Consider the following 25,429-nt stretch of genomic DNA (forward strand, 5'->3'; position numbering starts at 1 on the left):
TTTAGATAGATAGATAGATAGATAGATAGATAGATAGATAGATAGATAGATAGATAGATAGATAGATAGATAGATAGATAGATAGATAGATAGATAGATAGATAGATAGATAGATAGATAGATAGATAGCTGTGGATGATTACAAGCTGGTTGTTAGGGTGTTGCTAAATTACATTTACATTTATTCATTTAGCTGACGCTTTTATCCAAAGCGACTTACAATTGCTATATATGTCAGAGGTCGCACGCCTCTGGAGCAACTAGGGGTTAAGTGTCTTGCTCAGGGACACATTGGTGTCTCACAGTGGATTCGAACCCGGGTCTCTCACACCAAAGGCATGTGTCTTATCCACTGTGCCATCACCACCCGCAGATTAGGTGGTTGTTAAGGTGTTCTGGGTGGTTGCTAACCAGGGTGTTGTGGGTGGTTGCTAGGCAGTTGCCAGAGTGTTGTGGGTGGTTGCTCGTTGGTTGCTCAGGTGGTTGTTAAGGTGTTCTGGGTGCTTGCTAGCCAGGGTGTTGTGGATGGTTACTAATTGGTTGCTGGGGTGTTGCTAGGCAGTTTGCTAGGCCATTGCTAGGTGGTAGTTAGGGTGTTATGGGTGGTTGCTAGGCAGTTGCTAGGCCACTGTAGGTGTTTGCTGGATGGTTGTTAGGATGTTCTGATTGGTTGCTATGTTGTTGCTAGGTGGTTGATAGGCTATTATGGGGGTTGTTAGGCAGTTGCTAGGGTGTTGCTAGGTGGTTGCTAGTCTTAGCTCATTTAAGATGGTCTCCCAGTTTGCTAATCTAAAAAGTACCCCAAAACTCTTTAATAATCTGGATAATAGACCAGACTGAGAGACCATAAACACAGTTTAGGAAGGTTATTTTTCTTCTTCTTCTTCTTCTTCTTCTTCTTCTCCCCTGCAATGCACACTTGCCTTTGACTTTGTGTTCACGTAGTACTATGTAGCATGTAGTTTACACAGGCAACTTCTATATGACATCCATGCAGCTGCCATTGTGATGAATGGAAATGCTAACGGATAGCTCTCTCCAGCTATGTTACACCTCCTTGGCTAATGCTAACATTACAGAAACTCTTTCTTTGAAGTGAAGCCATAACCCCATGACTCAGATGTTACTCGTGTTCAAGAAGATTATACTAGAGAAGATTATTCTGCTGTCATTTGTAATCTACATAAATAAATATGACAAAGAGCATCATGTTATGTCTGTCAGTGATACAGAATGCATACAATAAGAATGACAGATGTTTTGCCAGAAATGCAAATGAGTAGCACATCAGAGTTTTCTCCTGTTTGTCATGCTGTAGTGTGTGTTTGAGACGAGCAGCAATCGCTCTGGCAGGTGGACCCGACCGCAGGTCTGCTGATGTGTAGTGGCATCAGTGTTTAGTCCTTTACCGCAGGCATTCAGGAGGCTGTCACCGTCAAACTGTGTGTGAATGTGTGTGTGTGTTGGCAGCTGTGTTTGTGTACAACAGCCATTTAGCATCTGTTCCATGGCAGTCGGTACAGGTAGAGGTTCTTATATTAGAAACACTTTTGTCTTTTGTACAGAGCAGTACAGTTGTCGCAGAGTACCCATCAGATGAAAAATAAAGGAACAACCAGTTTTGTAGATTTTCTGAGGAAAATAAAAGTTCTTTCCAAAGCAAAGTTCCATGCTAAAATTATATATTGCTGCGAGAAGTTGCCATTAGAGCATTACAATAGATATAGATGTCTCATTAGTGGCTGTTTCTATGGGCCACTATTTGTAAAGAGTCTGCAATATTGGAATGGTTAAAGCAGGTCCGTGAATACTCCAGATTATGTTTAATGCAATCATAGTTAGTAACTGTAGTAAACTGAAAATGTAATCACATTATATTACATAAATGCTTATAATCGGATTACAGTTACTTTTTTGTAAATTACATGATTACATATTGTGCACACAATGGCAGTAAATTATTCATAATTTGATTCGTCCCTAATTCTTCATTTTTTTTTCTCTCTCACTCTCCTACATTTTCCTTTCTGAAGTTCTACTGCTTTTATACATATTTCTAAAGTAATCCAGCTTTTCATCAACTCACAAACCACCTGTAGTTTATTCAGGATCTCCAGTTTGGGAAACCTTGGCATAATGCAATGTTTAAGACACTTCAAGATGTTGATAAAAAGAATGGAATATATTTTAGGTCAAAAGTAATCTAAACGTAATCAAAAATAAGTTTCCTAGAATTTAGGTACTGATGTTTGCCTACAAGACAACAACTGGCGCTGCACCAATATACGTAAACTTGCTAGTTCAAACTTATGCACCCTCCAGAAGCTTGCGTTCTGCAAGTGAACGGCACCTTGTGGTGCCATCCCAAAGAGGCACAAAATCACTCTCACGGACCTTTTCCTGGACTGTGCCCAGCTGGTGCAATGTCTCAATCTGAGTCTTTAGCCATTTTCAAAAATCATCTAAAGACACATTTTTCGCCAGCACCTGACGAACTAATACTAGCACTTACCTATTCTATTCTGTTCTATTCTATTCTGGATAAAAGCACCTGCTAAATGAATAAATGTGTTAAATCTCGACAACTTTTACACCTAGGGCTGCACAGTGTCGTGGCATCTTGGAAATCTCATAGTTTTTACTGTGAGTGACGACACACTGACCGTTTCAAGACGGTAGATGCGTCAACACGTCTGGAGTAGTCAAATATGGCATCTACCTGTTCATATCTACGAGCTTTACTATGAGTTTGTGATGTGTTTTCAGTATGTTGCAGTTTGTGCATTCTACGTTGTGGTTGGTTTTTTAGGTGGTTGGTTGTTGGTCGAAGTCAAAATCCACCCCAGGTTTCTATGATATTCAGGTTTGTAGTGTTTTTTGTATGTTTTTTTTTTTTTTTTTTGTATCTATTAAGCCACAAATCATAAGTCTGATCTACCATTAATGCCCATTTCCTTAAAGGGTACCTTTTATGCCCATTTTTACGAGATGTAAAATAAATCTCTGATGTCCCCAGAGTGTGTATGTGAAGTTTTAGCTCAAAATACCCCACAGATATTTTTTTTATTGCTTGTTTAAGTTGCCACTTTTAGGGCATGATCCAAAATGTGCTGTTTTTGTCTTTGTCTGCTGCTTCTCACTCAGAGCTGTGTTTATGCTATTAGGGCAGAGAGAGTCACAAATGGGCGGAACTATGGTGACGTGTACCTAGGGAGAAATCTGGACTCGCTTGTTCTGGGAGTCTGTTTATGATTTATTGGGATTATAAACAAAAAATAGTGGGTGGAGTTTTTACCATTACAGGCTGGTTGTTTTCACACATTGCAGCCACACAGGTGTTCAAACACCTTATAAAAGTGATTTTTGTATAATAGGTCCCCTTTAAGATTTATTGTGTTCCTCTATCACAAATGTCAAGTTATGTGCCAAAGATTTCAAAATTAGGGTTTGGAGTTTAGTATGCTTTCCTACTACAAGTCAACCACGTTTGCTTTCATTATAGACCATTATAGTCAGAGTAGATGTCATATTTCATTTGACATGAATGAAAATAAGGTTGTGATGGATTGAATTATTTGTTTTTTTAGAGTTTTTGCACTGGAACTTTGTGGAGGGGTCAGTGTTTCATCAGCGAGTGATGCATCTTTTTTACTGAGTCCGCTCAGGCTATTTTATTTTGCGTCAACTGAAATATGGTGTCTGATTCCACTGATTTCTTTCATCTATATTTATATGAAAGCTCTGTCGCTCTCATTTCAGATCATCACGTTCTTCAACAACGAGGTCTACACTAACGACAACCATGCTAGTCGTTTGTCCTTTGCGGGCGACTACCTGAATGGAGACGCCTCTCTCCTGATCAACGATCTGCAGCTGACCGACTCTGGAGAATACCACTGTAAGGTCAAGACCGGCGGCAAATACCACTGGAGCCAAGTCAACCTCATTGTGCTGGGTAAGGCTCATCTTCCTGGAATCAGCGCCCAAGCGTTTCCTCCATCAGCCAGCCTCGCTGTGATTCGATTTGATTATTCAAATTACAAAATTTGCCCATTATTGACATAATCTAGAAATATGATTGGTGGCATTTGCTGAACAGACACTCTCAGCTCTGGTGCTGTTTGCTTCACTTTGGATGGTAAATGAAGAGAATGTTAATTTGAAATGGTGGGATGAGGGAACATTGATTGAGCTCTATCTCTTAAAAACGGAAGAGACAGAGTTAGGAGCTTATGTGATTTCTCTTCTTTTAGCAAAACAGTTTACTGTTATCCCAAATGAGGTTCAGATGAGCTTCTTATGATTTGATATTTGGCTATGTCTGGTTTCCATTATTAGACCGCAGGGTTTCCAAGCCATCATTCAAGCGCAGTATCTCTGAGACCACAGCTCTCAGCCAAGAGAAGAACTGGAAAGAAGCATGTTTCTTTGTATTTAGCCTCATCTCTATCATATGTTCTTGGTGCATAGTTCCTATTTTCAAGGACTCGCAGCTTATGCCAAGCAATTTGAAGTTGTATATCATGTCTTAATTTTATTTCTTAAGTCATTTTATTAACAGATTAGTACGCTAGCCACAGAGGGACAGGATATTGGCGAAATGTTGAAAGAAAGAGAAAGAGAGAGAGAAATGGGAGGATGGATTGATGTAAATCCGGCCTCCACCCCAGAGTTTCTCTCATTTATTAACATATCACAGAAGATTAGCTCAATACTGCCTTCCCGTAATCCCCCTTCTCCACTCCCTGTCTCTCTCGCTACTCTTCTTCCTCTTTCCTCTCCATCACTCTATAAACACATTACCGAGAGAGCTAGTGTTCACATTATTGTATTATTTTCAGCTTGTATTTTGCCAGTTTATCGAAATTTGCAGTTGAGAGCGAATAGAAAATGATCACAGTAGGGTTGAACCAGTTGTTCTCAAGTTCTTACTTGAATTAGACACACCAGAGGCTTAGTCACTAGAGTCAGGGGACTTGAACTTGGACTGAAATTATGAATGAACTCTAATTCGTAAGAGTACATGAAACATACATGAAAAATAAGTATCAACATAAAATTAAGATAACAAGACATTAAAAACTTCTCACACTCAAATTTAATTGGTTAATGATTTGGACTGGGACACAACATTAGTAAATGGTTGCACCATTGGTTTTTAAAGCAGAATGCAGCTTGTAGGATGTAAGTAATGCATAGTCACACAATATGACATTTACCTTCAGTGATCAAACAGCAGTCCTGAAATTCATTCAGTTGTAAGTGAATTTCAGTTTATAGTAAAACTAACTTCCCATTGAAATACGATACTTAATCAGGAAATAGTTTTATATGTATATGTCTGTAAGGCGCAATAAATATATGGTGCAACCAGCCCCAGTAAATTATGCAAGTCTCACAGGCATTAAACATTAGGCTGTGGGTCCAAAACTGTGATTTTTAATAAATTGCCTGCAACAATATTCCCTCTAAGCTCTGCTTGTTTCTTGAGATTTCCTGAATCAGAGCTAAATGAATGGGCATCGTTTCGATTGGAGTTCATCCGCATGTCCATTGATTTTCAATATGGAGCTGAAGCTGTGAAAAATCTTGTTTGCTGACTATTTTATGAGATAAGGACCACTTCCTACAAGAGTAAAGTTATTTCAGGTGCCAAACGGGTTTCTAATCAATACACTCCACAGAAGCCATGCATTATTATTTTACTGCCTTCTTGTGAACAACAAAACAAGGCAACATCATTATATTAAATCATCCTGACCAGTGTCATTTTAGTATCATTGAGATACTGTTGTAGATTTTATTCATTTTTAAATTATTTTTGTATTTTCTGTTTTTATTTTAATTTTGTATAAAAGAAGGATCAAGGTACGCACATCCAAAAATGTTTTGGCCAGGTGCAAGATCAAAGAGTATTATTTTAATTTTAGTCAAAGTTTTAGTAAATTTGTTGTGTTTTTATATATTGTTGATAATTATTTTTAAATATGTCTGCATAGTTTTTATTAATAGTTATTTCTCTTTTAATTTTAGTTATTTTAGTACATGAAGTTAAACTAAATGAAAATGTTGCCTTGGCAACTAACTGAAATAATATAAATAATGTAATAATAAATAATAAATAATAATAAAATTATATAAAAATTATAAAGTTAAAGGTTTTTTATATATATATATATATATATATATATATATATTTTTTTTTTTTTTTTTTTTTTTTTTTTTTTTTTTTTGTCAAAGTGTATTTTATTGAAAGTAACACAATTTTTATGGTTTTAGTTTTTGTTTTAATTTTAGTTAACTAATAGTCTTAATCCTGATACAGTTTCACCTAAAAACATAATATACAAAATTATTAATTGCAAATTATATTATCAGCATAAGAATTTGAGTCAGAAAAAAACAAAAACAAACAAAACAAGTGTATACTGTATTTGTGTGTTTTTAGTTATGGTGTAATGTAAAATGTGATAAATTGCCTAGTAAAATAATCTATATTTTATAATATTAGAATTTTTAAAAGAATTTAAAAAATGCACTGCACTATATAGCCTACACTGAAATATATGCAGTATTCTGTTCAGGTGGCTAAAGCATCTTCCCATTTACGTATAAATAGATTTTGCTCTGCTAGAACAACAATTTGAGGATATATTGACTATGAGACCTCCATATATTTAATCATTGCATATCCCATCCATGCAGATAAAATAATATTTTGGCTGTGGACCCAAGACAAACAAATATACACAGAATTGGTGCCTGTGTCCTTTTGGTGTGTTTGTGTGTTTACAGAGAGGGTCAGTTGGGCCAAAAGGGGCCACAGAGGTCTACAGGCTGTCTCTTAACTGACATTCAGCCTCCAGACAAATCCCTCTGGTCTAACTGACCCCAGAACAGTTTAGAGCAGTGCTGCTGTAAGCAGGATGCCAGTGGGACTGGTCTGAGGTCACTTGGTAACTCGTGTGAGGCAGTGAGATCTTTGATTTGGCTTCTGAGTCGATTCTGATGTGCCGCGTAAGGTCAGAGGGGAGTTCAAAGCAGTCAGCGCGCAGGACAGCAAATCCTGACCCCTGCCTCCCCAAATGTCACAATTCAGACTGATTGCCTCTTTGATATTGATTTCCCTCCAAAAATGCCAGTGTGCTGTTTTTGCAAGTTTTAGTTTCATCTGAAATTTTGAAATACTGCTTCAACGTGTCAAACTATATATTGTTTGACACTATATACACAACCAGCATAAAAAAACCTAACTCTTAATGTTATATTTAAATAAAACCTGTAACTAAATGGTAGTTGGTTCACAACCACAAGTGTTGATCCTTGACGTTTCACTGTTATAGCCATGAAAACGGCATTTAAGAAGTAAGCTGCTTTGGATATAAATATTAAATGACTAATTAGTAAACTTAACATGAACATTTTCTCGTTCACAGTGAAGCCGTCTAAACCCCGCTGCTGGATGGACGGCCGGCTTCTGGAGGGCAGTGATGTAAAACTGAGCTGTAAGTCTTCAGACGGATCTGACCCTATTCACTACAAATGGGAGAAAGTTCTGGATAAGGGCAAGAGCGTGGGAAAACTGCCTCCCCTCGCACTCATCGGTGAGTCAAACACCCCAAAGACTAGAGCGTATCATAACTTACAGTTCCTTGCTGCTGACTGTCTCAAATAATAATCTCGAAAGAACTGATGCCATGAACTTCACACACTTTAGCAAATGCATGGAGTAGATTTTGCACAGAAGTGCTGATTGTTGCAGATTAAACCTGTGCGTTCTGAATCGCAGACGTTGCATGGCACACAGACAATGGGATTAGAAGAGATCTCAACAGCTCTATTGATATTAGCCTCTATGCATTAGGGCTGTGCGGTATTATATCGGTAAATGCAGTACGAACGAAAGCACAAGCATATCACTCACACATATTTTTTAGATTCAGTTCTGTTCAAAGGTTCTGTTCAAAAAACATTAATACAAATATTAAAAACAGTAATATTGTGAAATAATATTACACATTTCAAATAAATGTGTTCTATTTGAATATATCTTAAATGTTTTCTGAAACATAAATTTTTTTTCTGAAAAATGAAATTTATTCTTGTGATGCAAAGCTGAATTTTCAGCATCATTACTCCAGTCCTCAGAAATCATTCTAATATCATGTTTGCTGTTAAACAAACATTTCTTATTATTATAAATGTTAAAAATGGTTGTGATATTCAGTATTTTGTGGAAACACAATATTTTTATTATATAAAAATATATTCTATTATATTATATTATATTTCCTGAGCATGTAGTAAATAATTGTCATCAATACTGTTTTAGTATGATCGAGATCTTAATTTTATTTGAATGTTTAATTAATTTTTGCATATTTTTTCAATATTATTTTTTATAGTAAAATTAAATTGTAGTCATTTTGCTGTGCTGTTTTTTTTTTTTTTTTCTTCCCAGTTTAGGCTTTATTTATTGCATCAAGTTAAAATGAATACAATTTTATTTTAATTCAGTTAAAGGGTTTATTCTTTGATGAATAGAAAGTATTTTACAGTCACTTTTGATCAATTGATTCCATCCTTGCTGAAGAAAAGTATTAATTTCTGGAAATTAATTTCAACTTTTGAACCTTTGTTTCCAACTGAACTATATTATGAAATAAGCTTTTACTGTGATACACTATGAAATTAGAATTACAAATTTCAGTTACACCACCCACATCTAGAATGCATCATATGGACCTTGTGTAGGCTAAAGAAATGACTAAACAATGTCTCAACTACATAATAAAATACAGCAAAAGAAGATGTTCAACAGCCTTTGGCAGTTATTCCATTAGAATTCAATCTCATTGGGTTCTGCTTGGGAAAACAAAACAACAAAAATGCAAGAGCTACACAAATTCGAGTGTAATATGGCTTTGCAGATGGGACAGAGTAATGCACTGATACAGAACGATTTCTCCTGCTGACACCAGATCATCAGAGCCTAATATTGTTTTACAATCTATTTAGCCGTATGCAGTCGGTGTGCTGCAGACCCTCACCCAAATTCAGCAATTAACCAACCTCATCAATGACCACCTGCTCACTCTAATCAGCTTTCTTTGGCCGATAAACTCTCCACCTCCCCAGAATTCACCAGATGATGGGACTGGGATGCAGGGATGAAAGAGGAGGCGTTAGATCCTGGATGAGTAAATGATCCCAGCGTCTCCAATCGCTCCGGCTGACAAAAGCTCCTCGGCCGAAGACGCTCGTGAGGTTCTCAGTTCTCAGGACACGAGCGCTCTCTCACCGGCTACAGGAAAACATTTCCTGTTCATCTCATCCGCCAGAGTTCAGCAGAACCGTGAATCACCTTGACACACTCAAACATTAATTCATTCACTGCACTGGGCTCGCTCTCACTTCACTCCCTGATTAAAACACTCTGTTTGATTGAAGCCTGTAAAGTAGTGTGGTAAAGGAAGTAGTAAAAGACGGGTAACACTGCTAACAATGTTTTGTAGCTTCAGGACTGGAGAGTTACTAATATTATAATCCTGCTTCATCAGCAATGTGTCCTTGAGCAGTGGACATAAGAAAAAACCTTCAAAATATGACAAAACACACCTATATCTAATTCTTCTTAGGGGACTGGTGGTGATTTTAACCCTTTGAAGTGGTGATTTAAAGCAGCATCAGATTTTTTTCTCAGTCGTGGTATTGAGGGTGGAGAGAGCACTGGACATTCACTCCCCCCACCTACAATCCCTGCCGGACCTGAGACTCGAACCCACAACCTTTGGGTTACGAGTCCGTCTCTCTAACCATTAGGCCATGACTTCCCCAATGTATATAGATTGTGGTTGGGTTTCAGCTCATATATTTACAGCTATAAAAATTGCTTTCTATTTTCAGATCTGAAGAACCCAGAGATCGTGACCTTGAGGAACTTGACGCAGGACAGCTCTGGGGTCTACAAGTGCACCGCCAGCAACGATGTAGGAGAGGAGAACTGTATCATCGAGGTCTCGATGCAATGTGAGTTCTGCTCTGAGGTCAGCCTGTGCCCTGGGCCGCAGACGGCTGTAATTAGTGTGGATGTTATGATACTCTGATCTCAGATCAGCCGGTGGAGCTGCTTTTAGCTTGGAGCTAAAGCCTCAGTGTGATGGATGGAGGCTGTTTCCACGTTGTAGAGAGCTGGCTTTTATTATGGGGATCAGGGGTATGACAGCAGTGGTTTGTCACACGCAGCTTAAATGTTGTGTAGTTTCATTTTATTTGTGTTCATTTATTGAAAATGTATCTTTAAAAATTATTTAAAAAAGGTAATTGTGACATTTTGATCTCAGAATAATTGCAACCTCCTTTTTTTGCATATGTGAATTTACATCTCACCATTCTGACATTATTTTCTCAGAATTCTGCTTTTATTATTTTTTCTGCCACAAAATAAAAAGGTATTATAAAGGTATTATACAAATTCAGTTTGTACATTTCTTCTCATAATTGTGAGTTTATATCTTGCAATTCTGTTTTTCCCCCAACCAAAAAAAAAATAATAATACTAATAAAGGTAATTGGAACTTTTTATTTTACATATTCAGGGAGAAATAAAATTATCCCTCGTAATTGCAAGTTTATACCTCACAACTTGAAACCTTTGGCTTTTTTTTATAATTTTGTTGTGTTTTTGAACTTTTAATTTCAGTTTAAGCAAGTACACCATTAAACTAAATGAAAATTACTTATTTTAAGTAACAGAATTTTTTATTATGATTTTAGTAGTTAACTAATAACCCTGAATTATTTTTTTTTTTTTTTTCAGAATTGCAAATTTATATATCGCAGTTCTTTTTTTCCTGCAACAAAATAAAATAGGTAATTGTAGCTGTTCATCTCACAATTAAGACTTTTTTTCTTTCTGCTGTTTTAATATCACTCTGTGAGATAGAAACTCAGAATTGTGAGAAAAAAAAAATCTGAATTGTGAGATTAAAAAATTGCAATTATCTTTTAATTGTTTTCATCCCATGGCAGAAACAAGCTTCCATTTAAAAACTTTTTTCATGTTCACTTTGCGTCCTTTCCTCTCTCTCTCTCTCTCTCTCACACACACTTTCATTGAGCACTAGGAACTACAGAAATCTATCTATCTAGTGTGGCTATTTGTCATCAGTCTTGCTCAAACAGCCATCCTTCAGTGTTTGTGTGTAATGGTTTTGGAAGAGGCAGAAGAATGTAATGCTCACCAGAGGAAAAGATTGAGAGAGTTATATAAACACTTGACAACTGTCCTGCACTTAGGCCTTGTGCTAGTCTTTCTCAACACAGTAAATGAAAAGCATTTATGTGGAAGAGGCATTTTGGGGTTGTGGCTGGCAAAGCTTAATTTGGGTCGGCCTAATTCAGTTTCAATCACAAGATATCTCATGATAACACTGATAAAGTGTAACTACCAAATGGGCTCCCCTGCTAATATAACGTTAAAACAGTGAACAAATCAAAAGCTCTTTGTCAAACAAAAATAAATGTCTCTTAAAGCTGCGCTCAGTAAATTTGATATGACAGTGAACGTATACTGGTGAATTTATAATGAATTTAGAAGCTAAAGTTTACAGAAACTGTAGAAACAATACTGTGTTATTAGCAGTCAGGCATGATTAATTTATTAAAGCTGCAGTCCGTAACTTTTTTTGGTTAAAAATTATCCGAAATCTATATTTGAACAAGTACATAACCAGCCAGTGTTCAAAACTATCGCCTTACTTTAGCCGATTCACAACGGTTAGCTTATAATAATGTTTTCTAATTTGAGTGGTACGGGTAGGTTTTCGCAGGAAATTCGAGCATGCTGCTGTATCATTACGTCACGTCTGTAAACATAAAGAAGTTGTCCCTGCTAGTAGGCTATCGCATATGAGGATCTTGCAGGTGGCAGATCGTTTATAGCCTTTTCTCACAGCAGCTGGAATAATTAAATCTATCATTTTGATGGCGGATTGTAATCCAGAAAGAATTATGTGTTTATGAAACACATGTGAATGAAATTAAATTATATTCCAGTTTTAAATGTGCATCTGATTACAAATAGCCTGGGATTACACATGATTTGTATTTTAAAGACAACCAGTTCGAAAGGAGCATAATTTGCTTTTTGGGTTAAAATAATTTATTAATATGGAATTTGAATGGTATGACAATTAGAGATTAGACTGTACAGAAATTTAAATCTACACGCTAATACACACTATACCCATAGGCACGCAATGCTGATGTTGTTAACATTAATAATAAAGTATAACAATAATAATAACTTGCACGGTTTGATGTGATATGAGCTAACCAATCTTTAGATTAAATCACTATTGGTAGCGCAGTTTATTGTAATTATTTTTTCCTCAGTTGGTCAGAACAAACGTGGCAGACTTATTACTTACTTGTTCAGATGACAATCTGGTGAAAATTCTTATTTGGGTCATATAATCCAAGACGTAGGCTAGAATCTGTGATACACATACTCCTCGAAACATTAGATTCATCAGGGCTGGAGCCGTGCCGGAGCACAGCCCACACAAGGAAGATAATTCCCCAAATAGCTACAATTGCAGGTTTTCAAACAGAGATGGCAACAAATAGGCAAAACTTACGGACTGCAGCTTTAATCAAGCAAAATAACCAATGCTCTGAGAAAAAAGGTAACACTTAAAGTCCCATAAATTGCATTAACTAACAATTACAAACAACAAGCAATCAATTATTACACTATTTAGTGTAAATAGTTACACTATTTATTAAGCTTTGTTAATAATAGCAAATCTTTAATAAAAAATGTTGTTATTAGACTCATAATATGACTGGGGCTTTCATCTCATATGAGAGGAAATGATTTTTAAGTTTTTATTGAGATTCAAAATCATTTGATGCACCTTTATGTGCTAATAACAGATGTTATATGTCGAGTAATATTTGTTAGTACAGCATTGCGTATCAAACAAATGTTATTTGTGACCCTGGAGCACAAAACCAGTCATAAGTAGCACGGGTACAATTCTAATTCTCGAAGCGCCTCTTCATTCTAGTGGAGCGCCTTCTGGAGTGGGCTCAGCTCAACCTGCGCTCGCTGAGAGCAGCGCACTTGCCGGGCAGACTGAACCAAGGAGCGGATATGTTATCTCGGAGCAACGTCCCCTCGGAAGAGTGGATTCTCCATCCCCAGACAGTTCAGACGATCTGGAAGATCTTTGGCAAGGCCAAAGTAGACCTTTTCGACAACTTTCACTGCCCAGCTTATTATTCGAAGGTCAAGGACGCGTTGGCCCACGACTGACCCAACCTCCTCCTTTATGCATTCCCTCCAGTCGCCCTGATTCCACAGGTCATCAGGCAGATCAGGGAACAAGGACACAAGGTCTTATTGGTGGCCCCCTTGTGGGAGACCCAACCTTGGTTGTCGGAGCTGACTCAGCTGCTAACCGCAGCCCCCTGGCCCGTGCCCCTGAGACGGGACCTTCTCTCTCAAGTCAAGTCAAGTCACCTTTATTTATATAGCGCTTTTAACAATGTAAATTGTGTCAAAGCAACTGCACAATATCCAAAAAAAAAAGGAAATAGTGTGTCAATAGTGTAAAATGAAGAAAGAAAAAAAATTGCAATCAGGTCGACGATATTGCTGGAAATGAATTGTCCCCAACTAAGCAAGCCAGAGGCGACAGCGGCAAGGAACCAAAACTCCATCAGAGACAGAATGGAGAAAAAAACCTTGGGAGAAACCAGGCTCAGTCGGGGGCCAGTTCTCCTCTGGCCAAACGAACCAGCAGTTCAATTCCAACTGCAGCAAAGTCAGATTGTAAGGTCTCAACTGGTTCTAGTGGTCATTTGGTAATTCTGTATGTTGTCTGAGCATTGGCATCCTCCGAAATCCTCTGAGGGGTTGGCATTATCTGTTGCAACCCCGTCCCGATCTGTGGGCCCTTCACATTTGGCCGCTCAATGGGAGCCTTCCGACCTCCCAGAGCGAGTGCTGAACACCATTTCTGAAGCTAGAGCCCTGTCTACGAGACGCCTCTATGCCCTTAAATGGTCGGTTTTCTCTGAATGGTGCCTAAACCGCGAGTTAGCGGTGATTCTGTCCTTCCTGCAAGAGCTGCTGGATAAAGGACGTTCTCCCTCTACAATCAAGGTGTTCGTAACGGCTATAGCGGCCTTTCACGCCCCTATAGCAGGCCAATCAGTTTGCAGAGACAATGCAATTGTCCGCTTTCTAAGGGGAGCCAGGAGGCTGAATCCGCCTCGGCCCCCTACCGTCCCTACATGGTACCTACCCACTGTACTGAGGGCCCTGAAGGGCGCTCCTTTTGAGCCGCTACAGTCCACGAACCTTCGATCACTGTTGCTGAAGACTGTTCTGCTATTAGCACTGGCGTCGGTCAAGCGAGTAGGAGACCTACAAGCGCTCTCTGTGAGCCCTGCCTGCCTGGAATTTGGGCCTAACGACTCCAAGGTCGTCCTAAAACCAAGGCACGGGTACGTACCTAAGGTACTTTCGACTCAGAGCTCAGGTCATTACACTCTCCGCACTCCCTCCCTCTGAGGAGGACCGGGAATTATTTTTGTTATGCCCTGTTAGAGTTTTGAGGATCTACTTTGAGCGTTCCGCCTCCTTCAGGCGTACGGAACAGCTCTTTGTTAGCTTCGGTAACCGGGCCAAAGGGCACCCGGTCACGAGGCAGAGACTCTCTAAGTGGATAGTGGATGCTGTTATGACGGCATACTCTTCTTTGGGCCTTCAATGCCCCATTGGAGTGCGAGCCCATTCGACTAGAGGCATCGCCTCGTCATGGGCCTGGTCTAGCGGTGTGTCCATTACAGACATTTGTGCGGTGGCCGGCTGGGCCTCGCCGTCCACATTTGCAAGGTTTTTTAAACTGGACGTCCCGGCCTTACAGGCCAGGGTCCTCTCTGCTTAGATGAGCATGACTTATACGTGTGGGAACAACCCTGACGAAGAACTCTTGACTGCAAAGCACTCAAGCTCTCTGGTGGGTTCCTTACATACTTCGGTCCTATATGTACTGAGTATGCAAGGGTTACATGGAACGATCACCCAGGCCAAGCATGACCTCTATGAGTTTAGCTCGCTTTAGCCCGGAATACACTATAGTGCTTCCCTATGAGCATTAAATGCTTATGGAGGTATATTTACAGTCGTTCCTCTACCTTAGCACGGCGTGATTGAATTGTGTTCCCATAGTGTCTTTAACAAGACGCAGTACGAGTGGAGTATCGATAGGGAACGTACTCGGTTACTGTCGTAACCTCAGCTCCCTGAGATATGGAACGAGTACTGCGTACTTTGCCATGCCAGGTAGCTGCACGACTCAGTCGTCGCTTCAGTCGAAGTAACCTGAGGATCCTATGGCGAAACGGCCGCTTATATAGCCAGATAGCCCCGCCCATTCTGGCGGGATCTGGCGGGCTTCGTATCTCGGTCAAATATTGTCCTATCATAACAAACCATACATGTATGTATGTATAAATCTCAATTTCAAAAAGTTGACCCTTATGACTGGGTTTGTGGTCCTAGGTCACTTTTGTTCTTACTTCACTTCAGATACATATTTTGAGAGTCAAGTTGGTGTACAAATGATTCATATCCATGTGCATTGATGTAAAACAAAAAATTACTTTGAATAAAATGAAACATGGCTTGTAGACATTCGGTTATAGTTGAAATTAGTTTTTTTTTGCTTATAAAAGCTCATTTATTGTTGTAACAAATCATTTTACCATTGATATATCTTAATAGCTATATAGATTTTTTTAAATAACAAAACAATTGTATCACAGTTAAGGATGGATAAGTCAAATGTTTCTCTGCTTTGCACTTCACCTAAGAACGCCCCTTTACCAGGGTAAAATTATTTTTGCACATTTATGTATGTGTACATTTAAAAAAGAAAAACAAAATGAAATTAAGACTTTTTATCTCACAATTCTGACTTCTTTTCTCAGAATTGATTGATATAAACCTTAAACTGCAAGTTATAAAGTCAGAATTGTATGATATTACTCCCAGTTGTGACTTTTTTTTCTATAACTTGCAATTACAAGTTTATATCCTGCAATTTTGACTTTGTTTCCTGTAGCTGTGGATTTATATCTCTTAAAAAATCGAATTGTGAGAGGAAAGTCACAATTATCTTTCCATTTTTTTTTTTTTTATTCAATTCAGAAACAAGCTTGGATATAATCCAAAATATAAGCATTTGTACTTGCGTTAGGCTTTTGCACCCTACTGTAGATAACTATAATTGTTTCATTTTGTATTTTACTTGACATCATATGAAGACGTGGTGTGCTGTAATGAGGCGTGACAGATGTGCTGCTGTGTGCAGATGTGCGGGGCATGGGTGTGGTGGCTGGAGCCGTGGTTGGTGTTTCATTCGGTGTTCTGCTCCTCATTCTCATCATCTGGCTGGTCTTCCGCAAGAAGGAGAAGAAGAAATACGAGGAGGAGGAGACGCCTAATGAGATCAGGTGAGATCTCAGTATTGATTGTGTTTTTATAGATTCACTTTAACTCTTAATATTACTGCAGCAGATAGTACTGTGTTTTTGAGTTCAGGATGGTACACTCCTCATATTGTCTTCAGGACAATCTTCATAATAAATCAGACAGCTGTTTTTTAGGTCTATAGTGACAGAACTGTACTGTTTGTGTTCACATCAATAATGCGGCCACAAACCACGGCTGTACAGTATCTCTGAATTATGCACAGACAAACATACGGAGAGCGTTCCTGTGCACGTTGACTGTCATGTCACAGTGGAATCTCTTGATATGTTCAGTTGTGGAATATTATCCCAGTTTAGCATGTTTAGCACATTTATTTTTGTAATACTGGACTAATACTGCAACCTTAATCAATGATGTCTAACTTGCAGGATACCAAATTTGTCTAGTTGATACAAATACAGCTAAAATGTAATTATTTTCATTATAAAGAAAACTAATATGTGATTGCTAACGATCTCCTTCATTATAAAAAAAATGTATAATGAAGACATAAACAAAGCAAACAGTGCCTAAAGTTTTTCTGTCTATTAGAATTAAATATTTAATCTATTTATTTATTTATAAATTTGTTAAATGGTGGCAATGGTGGTCCAGACTACTTCTATTGATTTGATTGATTGATTGATTGAATATCAATGTACCAATATTTTTTACATCTGTAACCAATATCCATATTTCTGTTATTTTTGCAGAGAGGATGCAGAAGCTCCTAAAGCCAAGCTAGTGAAGCCCAACTCCCTCTCCTCATCTCGCTCTGGCAGCTCCCGCTCCGGTGCCTCCTCCACACAGTCCATGGTGCACAACAGCGCACCCCGAGGCCAGCGTCCACGGCCACCTGCTGTCGCTACCCTCAAGGAGAACGGACAGCCCCATGGGTATCCCCAGTCTCCCCCGGCCTACACCCAGGTCGTGCCTAAAACCCCAGAAACCCCGGCCACCCCAAAATTCAGACCCCCCAACCCTCCAGTGGGCATGTCCATCCCAGCGGGCATCTTGGTCCCTGCTCAAAGCAAGGCCTTTCAGACAGTGTAGAGAGTAAAGGAAGTGCGGCCTGGTGCGGGTCTCCATACAAGACACCCACAGTGACTCTTCCAAAAGTTGCAACTATGATTGGAAATATAAAATACACAGAAAAAAATAAAAGCATAATTAAAAAATAAAATCAATCATGTAAAATCTAAAAAATTGAATGCATATTTACAAGGGAAAATACACAGTGCTTGCCCCCTTCTGAAGTATTAAAAGAAAACAAGGGAGAAACTGAAGAACAATAATTTTTTTATTCTTATTCTTTGATTCTCTACCCTTCTTTTGATCTCATGGCACAGTCTGACCCTTTTTTCACATTATTTGTTTTGCTTTCACTTTTTGAGCCCTTGAAGGCTTTGTGGGCGGTGGGGTGGAAAGATTTCCCCAAGTGAAGTTTATGTATTTATTGCATCAGAGAGGCTAAAGGTCCAAGGGCAGGCTGGGTTTATGAAATATGATAGCGAGTGGAAGGACCAGCCGACTCTGAAGAGAAATGAAGGATATTATCCAAGAACCTGTTGTTTCTGTCGGTGGCGAGGGGAACATGAACTGTCCATCTCATTCCCATTCAATTTTCCCAGAATGCAATGCAATATCGACTGTGGCTTAGACATCAAAATCGAAGGCAATCTTATTAATACCTTATCAAACCCACTAAGAAGAAGTGAAGTGATCGGAAGAAATGGTCCCCGATGGACATTTCAGCATGTGGATGATGCAGTGTCATTGATGTAGCGGCACAGAGAGACTAACAGTTCAGCCATCATGTAACACACTGTGGGGCGAATTCACTGAACAGTTTCGCTACCTTAGCACGCTATATTTAATAAAAAACACCCATTTAACTGTATTTAAATAATGCCATTGTCATTGGTTTTTGCGCAAACACACTTTTTCTATGTAAATTAGGCTGATATTGTATCTTTTCATCAAAAATCACTGCTACTAATGTTTTACTATTACTGCCCACAGATGCAGATGGTAAAAGAAATGCAGTATAAGATGTTTTCTAGCAGCGATAATTCATCAAATGATGATTAAATGATGGAAGAAGAGCATACTATCTGGTAAACCTTTATTTTGGTAATCTACTTCCAATAGCTATAAGTAACTTTGCAAATACATGTCAACTAGCAGTCATTAGAGTATTAGACTGTCTCTACTTAATATCAGCTAAAACTTTATTTTGATGGTTCCCAACAGACATTCAACTGATTATAAGTAACCTTGCAAGTTCGTTAACTTATATTAACCATATTCCTAACCTAACAGTCTACTAATACTACTGAGAATTAGTTGTCATGTAGTTGCAAAGTTACTTAGTAGAATGTCTGAAGTTGACTATCAACATCTATGTCAATGTGTCATGCAGTCAAGCGCATTTTAATCATTTGTTTCAGGTGCCTTGCATTGCTGTATGTACATTCCCAGTAAAGTACGCCAGATTGCAGTAATATGCTGTATCCTTCACAATCTAGTGCTCAGAACTGACCTGTGTAATAGCGGCGCGCATAGAGTTGCATCCAGTGATTTCCACAATTCCATAGGTGAACTGGGTGTTAAAAACACGATGTGTGGAAATCAGCAATGGCATTGGCGGGTGCAATCGATCCTTAGTGAATTCCCCCTGTGTGTCATCTGCTCTCTACACACTGCTATGATTTTTTACAGTTAAATCTATGTATATACATGGAGTGTACTGTACGTCCTTGACAGAAAGTCTGCGGTCTGGTTTCGGATGTCATCCTCAGCGTTTCATGGACTTAAGTTTGTATTACATACCGACTGCGGTATATCTGTTACAGCTGTATTTCCAATGATACTGAAACCAAAACCTGTCAAGAATACTATGAATGTGTATAAGTCGAAGATAGTTTTGTTTTTTATTTATTTTTTCCTTCTTTTCTAGAATACCCAGCGGTACTGCATAATAGCATATGAGGCACAAGTAACTTTGTAGTATAATCGCACAGTACTGTGGACAAGTAAATGAAAGGGAATGCCATAACAGGGACTTATGTACAGAGTGTGTGTGAAACTAGTGCGTGTGTGTGCGCATTTGCGGTACTCTCCTTCTAGTTCGTGTATGCACCACGGTACCGTCCCAGGACTCTCCTAGGACCCTCTAACAACAGGCTGTCTCAAGATGGCTGGCTCTTTGTGCCAGCCACCCCGCAGCTTCCTCCGCCAAGCGCTGTCAAAACCCTCTCCATTAGCGGTGTCTCGAAGCCCCTGGGAAGACCTTGCTTGGTGCATTTGTGAAATTTGAAATGGACAAGTTGCCTGTTTTGTGTGCCTTCACAGTGAATTCTTCCCTCGAGATTGCTTTTGTCCTTGGTTCTTTGCAATGTACCAGACAAAAAAAAAAAGGGAAGCCATGTGTAAAACAGCCCCTATCATTGGAGGGAGAGAGAGCACTCTGGCACAAAGAGGCGGACCAAACGCAGCCCCACGAATAATGTACACTCTGTAGTCATGATGCTGTTTTATATTGTACATACAGATAAATATACGCACACAATATCCTTTAAGTTATCAGTTGAAGATTGGGGTTATAGGCCATAATAAAGATGTAGATGAGGTATTATGCATTTTCAGAGAGTGATAATTGGTCATTGTAGCGCCTGACCCGCTAAGCTCCCTTTAATAATTAAATAATTTCCTTCTTAATGGCTACTTGTATATCTGCCATTGATGGACCTTAATATTTAAGAGAGGAAACGCCATAAGACGTGAGGAAGCAAGCATACAAAACTCTTTTTGGGCCACTTTCAAGTGTGTGTGCCAAACTTGTTCGTCATTCTTATTGGGTTGCAGTCTCTAATGCAGCCGAGTGCTGCCTATGCCAATTCTCCGCCTTCCTGTTACCTTCCCCAGCAATTGTGTTTGATACACACCGATATACTTCTTCCCAGGTGTACACACACACACTACTTCCCAAGTGTATACAGCCTAACACGACCTCATAAATAGAGACACACTCGAGACACGCTCTCCTGAGCCGCATTCTCCACGAGGCAGTGTAGGCGGTGTTGCTGGTTGAACTGTTGTCAGTAAGTGTGATGGATGGGCTGTCATGCAGAGTGGGGAGTGAATGATGGGAATTATAAGGAGAACACAGGGTCCAAACCCTACAGAGGTTCTCCTATACCTTTACCCCAGAGAGCGAGACGAAACCTATCCAATTGGGCCTTCACAATATCTAGCGTCAGCGTTAGTTCTGGCAGATGACGTGAGTCAAGCTTGCATCAGCTGACTCTCAGCTGATCACATCTACCTATAGGAATACGACACCTATCACGGCATCCCTACAAGCGCTATTCAGTATTAAGGCCCCGATATACTTCAAACGAAATCGAAGAATGAACTGATATGACGTCATTTCGAATAAAATCAGGCCGAAGCAAAGTTTGTTTTGAGTTTGTTTTGGCGGTTCGAAACAGCTCACCAAAGGGAACTTTCTGGGTGAGTTCGTTTTTGACTTCTAAACACCTTTGAGCTACCATTGGTCCGTGGCGATTATGCAGTCTGTGGGTGTGTTCTGGAACTCCGCCTTCTTTGATGCGCAATTTTTTTTTCCCGGTTCGTTTCTCATTCAACAAAGGTCAGGCAGGAGAATAACATCTACAAGTCACTAGCAACATAAATACACTGTGTCGAATAGCTCAGCTGCCACAAATATATCCGCACCTGTATGATCGATCGCGGAGAGACTTTAAAGATTCAGAGAAAGCATTTAATTCCTAGAAAGAAATTGCAATGAAGCTTGGTGTCAACGACCCGGAGTTATGCAAAAAGTGACGTAGAGAAACATCAGATGCAAGTTTTCCAAAGGCATAAAAAGAATGAAATGAAAGAGATAAGGATATAAGGTAGCAAGTACCAAATACATGTGTTTCAAATAAATGTTACACCATACTGCTGCTGCTGCTGCTGTTGTTCTTTCAAAAAGTGCATTTAAAAGGTATACAATAAATGAAATGCCAAAACAACATACAATAATAAACCTTTGTTTTGATCAAATTATGACAACACATAAAATATTTAACATGTAATAATTTATCCAGTTTAATAAAAGACCTAGATACACTATCATTGCATCGTTGTTGTGTTTAGCGCAAGCGTCGCGACACGTTTACATTAATCTACAGCCCTCCTCCAGCAGCGCGGGGGTGTTAGAATGTTCGAAAACAGTATACCGTCGCTGAGCCTTTTCAAAGTTCTTTTTGCCCCCAAACGAAGAACGAAAACGGACTTTGTTTGAAGTATATCGGGGGCTTTTTTCAGCAGCTTTGCTTGCTCGGGAGCAAATTATCTTCCTCCATCCCCAACTCCTCTTTTCTCCACAGTCAGGACTTGGCTTCTGACATTCCTGTTGAATCAGACTCCCTAAACTTGAGTAATGTGGTACACTAAATGCAACTAAGTACATTGATGAAATCTGCTTGGTTCTGTTCTGTTAACCCAAGAGGGGTTATTATTATTGCTGCTCTCCCTGCTCATTCATGACAGGCTGCATGGATGGGCAGGGAGTTTTTGTCCAGAACAGAACCATACTGCCAAACCCAACTGTATGCTAAGTGTCTATCAAAGTGTCCAAGTGTTGAAATATTGGTTCTGTTCCAAAACCTATTGAGCTGCCTTTCTGTCTACTGCCTATATAGGTAGCTGGCTCAAAGGTTAGCATCCTAATAGAGTACAATAGTGCCAGTCCACTTTCAGAGGCCTTGGTTCCTGAAGTATTTTTCCCATTGATTGATTTTTAAAAAGTCTTCATTCAAGCATTATAAGCAATGAACCACACTTAACAGTTACAAGGTAAATCACAACATTAAACACTTTGATTTGAAGCAAAAGTATATTTGAACATTGGAAAATAAGACAAAATGTACAACTTTACTCTGAGTGATACTTAGGGTGACCATACGGGCCATTTTTACGGGACGCGTCCTTGCCAGGATTTCTATATTGCCTAAAATTTCCAGGTTTTTTTTTTGTTTGCACTGTGCAGGTAGATCGTTGTGTGACATTCATGAGAGCAGAGCAGATGGCTCCTTATGCTTTCGAATCTTTCTCGCGCCTACCTTGGTGTCTTACTTGATCAGTGCGCAGCAACGTTTCAAATCGAACGAACAAACATGTGCGCATATTGAATCGCTTTGATCGTTCTCTGTAGATCTCACCTTCTTTCGTGCAGCGTCACGATTGGTCGAGTATGTACAATTCCTGCATGTTATTGGTCAAACTACTTTGGATGATTTAGGCAATATTAAAATCCTGGCCAGGACGTGTCCCATATGTACGGCACATATGGTTACCCTAGTGATACTGTATATACGTAAATACATAGACAATTGGACGGGAGCTAAGGAGTTTATTTGGCGCAGTTTGCTTGTTGTGATTCTCTGATTGGTGAAGATTCCTTAGCAGTATCATGGATAATATTATTTATCCACTGGTAAATGCAAACATTTAAGAAACAAGTTGACAATGTGAACTGATGGTGTCAACAAATTTGTTTCCCTATGGAAAACAAAAAAGAATGGGATTTTTATTTCCGGAACCCGAATGTTGAAATGCAACCCCACAAGACTGATGTGGAACACCATCAACAGAGGATAAAAGTCATTTAGAGTGTTATGATTTCAATAGAGCTTGGCGTAAGATATTGCGAAGCTAACGATACACTCTAGTTATAGTTTTTCACTCATTGTCCACCATCTTAGATGGAAGGTTTTTTTGGTTTTTTTCTCTGATCTGAAGTCATCGGGTGATTGCAATTTACAAAATGATGCCTTGCTTTCTACTACCTACATAGGTGAACAGCCTCCAAGGCTGACTTATCCTAATCTATAGCATACTGTTAAATTAGAACCATGCTAATGCCAAACTCGGAAATTAAATGTTGAGGATTTTGATTTCAACACAGCTGCTAAGCTAAAGGTACAATTGCTCCACATATACAGAGTTTCAGAATAAAAAATACACAATACACAAATATTGAATAGTCCATTTTAATTAGATTTATCTGAGCTTATTGCAATTCATCATAAGAATCCAGGTGATGCTGCCATTGGAAGGTATCTCAGAACCTTTTGGAACAACCTTATATGCTTTAAATTGCTGCCTACATAGGCAACTCTGTAGGTTTTGGAACAGAGCCGTTGTTGTATGTTTATTTTGGTCCATTTTCTGTTTTAGGACATTACAGCACCAAACTAGCCAAGATCGGCCCACTTTATTATTGCTTCTATAACTGCCTTCCAGCAGTTCTGTTCTTACATGCAGGCACTTAAGGTGATTTTTATTCCTTTATGAACCCTCCCCAGCATCTCACAGCAAGAAGAACTGGTCTATTTCCTCCGACAATTCATCTTTAGTGGCTATTATATCAACACTGTTAAAGAGCCGGCATGGTGTTTAGAAACCATCAGTGTATGTACACTCTTCCATAGAGCCGCCAAAAGTATCTGACGTGGTGCACACGTTGCAGGAGGACATTCAGTTTTGAATGGGAGCTCAATCCAGGGAATGAGTTAAGGTCCAACTGTGATGTATTTTTGAAATAACACTCTATTTAAAAGATGTACTTGACTGTCTATGTAGCCTCTAACCGATCATTGTTACCCAACACGGTTGTTTTAAAATAATGTCTAAAAAGGCTCATTCGACTCCTCTTAGAAACTGTAGCAGTATGTGTTACTTCGAGGGGTGTAAAAGGGAATTATTTTCCATTGGAAAAGCAAAGGGATTGCATGTTATGGCCTAAAGGTCAGATATTGGGAATGCTTTGCTTCTGTGTTCATACCTGTATTCGGCTGAATATGTAAGTGTAAATATGACCAACATCCTCTCTGTCTCTTTTTTTTTTCGTTCACATTGCTTTGTTTTAACATTTACTGTGCTTTCCTCTGTTATCTTGAGGGATTTTTGTTGTTTTTGTTTTGTTTGTGAATGTGGGAACTCGGGCCTGTATTTGCCTGAGAGTCCTCGTCTGGTGAGACTGAAGGGAAATTAATCACGATCTTCATTTCTCTTTGCTGTTGCACACATTTTGAGTTTTGTAAACCAGTTTGTTCATTTTGAAGAAGATCCATTCTTGTAAATATGTCCCTCGACAAGTAAAAAATTGTATATTTTTACGGACTCTGAGTTATTAATACTTCATTTGCAAATAAAATATTCAACGACAAGCTATTTCGCAGCCCATTATTTGATTAGTCCAAAGCGAAACCACACACATTTGTGTAAACAAATGTGTGTAGAGAGGAAAAAAAAAAGCTTTATCATCAGCAATGTGGAAATTATGCTGAAAACAAAAGGTGTAATTCAAATATCATTCAATAATATTATAATTTGATTTGAGCTATTATGTAGACACAGTGAAATGAGTGAAACAAGTGATATCATTATACAGCGATAACATTCCCACACTCCAGTTTCATGCATCCTTGATTCAGAAAATTATAATTTAAATGAAGATGACATTTACATTGTTGTCGTGACTTTTTCATACACACCATTTTCCAATTTGATTTAACTTTTAAAACCTTCAGCTGAGAATTTAGGACTGGGTTTCTCAACTCTTTTCTAAAGCGTAGCTCCAACCCAGATCAAACTCACCTGTCACTTTGTAATAGTCCTGAAGATCTTGATCTTTTTCAAGTATGAATACTATGATTTCAGACATATACTCTTCTCACATAACTGTTACTGTTTTCCTCCTATAGAAGTAGGCAAAGTTGGACAAATTTAAGGCCATGTATTGAAGATGTCACATAACACCGGTGTCAACTCTTCATGAAAAGTCTTTAGCACCCAAGGAGGAAC

At 38.9% G+C, this 25,429-nt stretch overlaps 1 protein-coding gene across 2 annotated transcripts in view; it reads left to right on the forward strand.

Moving 5' to 3' along the window:
- Window positions 1-21,437, forward strand: part of LOC306888461 (CXADR-like membrane protein) — an 86,857-nt gene extending 65,420 nt beyond the window's left edge. For both annotated transcript variants that reach the window (XM_079446781.1, XM_079446780.1), the window contains 5 exons: window positions 3,760-3,955; window positions 7,437-7,604; window positions 9,907-10,029; window positions 16,389-16,530; window positions 17,263-21,437. In XM_079446781.1, coding sequence (XP_079302907.1) covers window positions 3,760-3,955; window positions 7,437-7,604; window positions 9,907-10,029; window positions 16,389-16,530; window positions 17,263-17,602 — 969 coding nt within the window. In that variant the 3' untranslated portion in view covers window positions 17,603-21,437. The remainder of the gene's footprint in view (window positions 1-3,759; window positions 3,956-7,436; window positions 7,605-9,906; window positions 10,030-16,388; window positions 16,531-17,262) is intronic.
- The last annotated feature ends 3,992 nt before the right edge of the window (window positions 21,438-25,429 follow it).

Source organism: Barbus barbus, assembly GCF_936440315.1.
Source record: "Barbus barbus genome assembly, chromosome: 22".
Classification (NCBI taxonomy): Eukaryota; Metazoa; Chordata; class Actinopteri; order Cypriniformes; family Cyprinidae; genus Barbus; species Barbus barbus.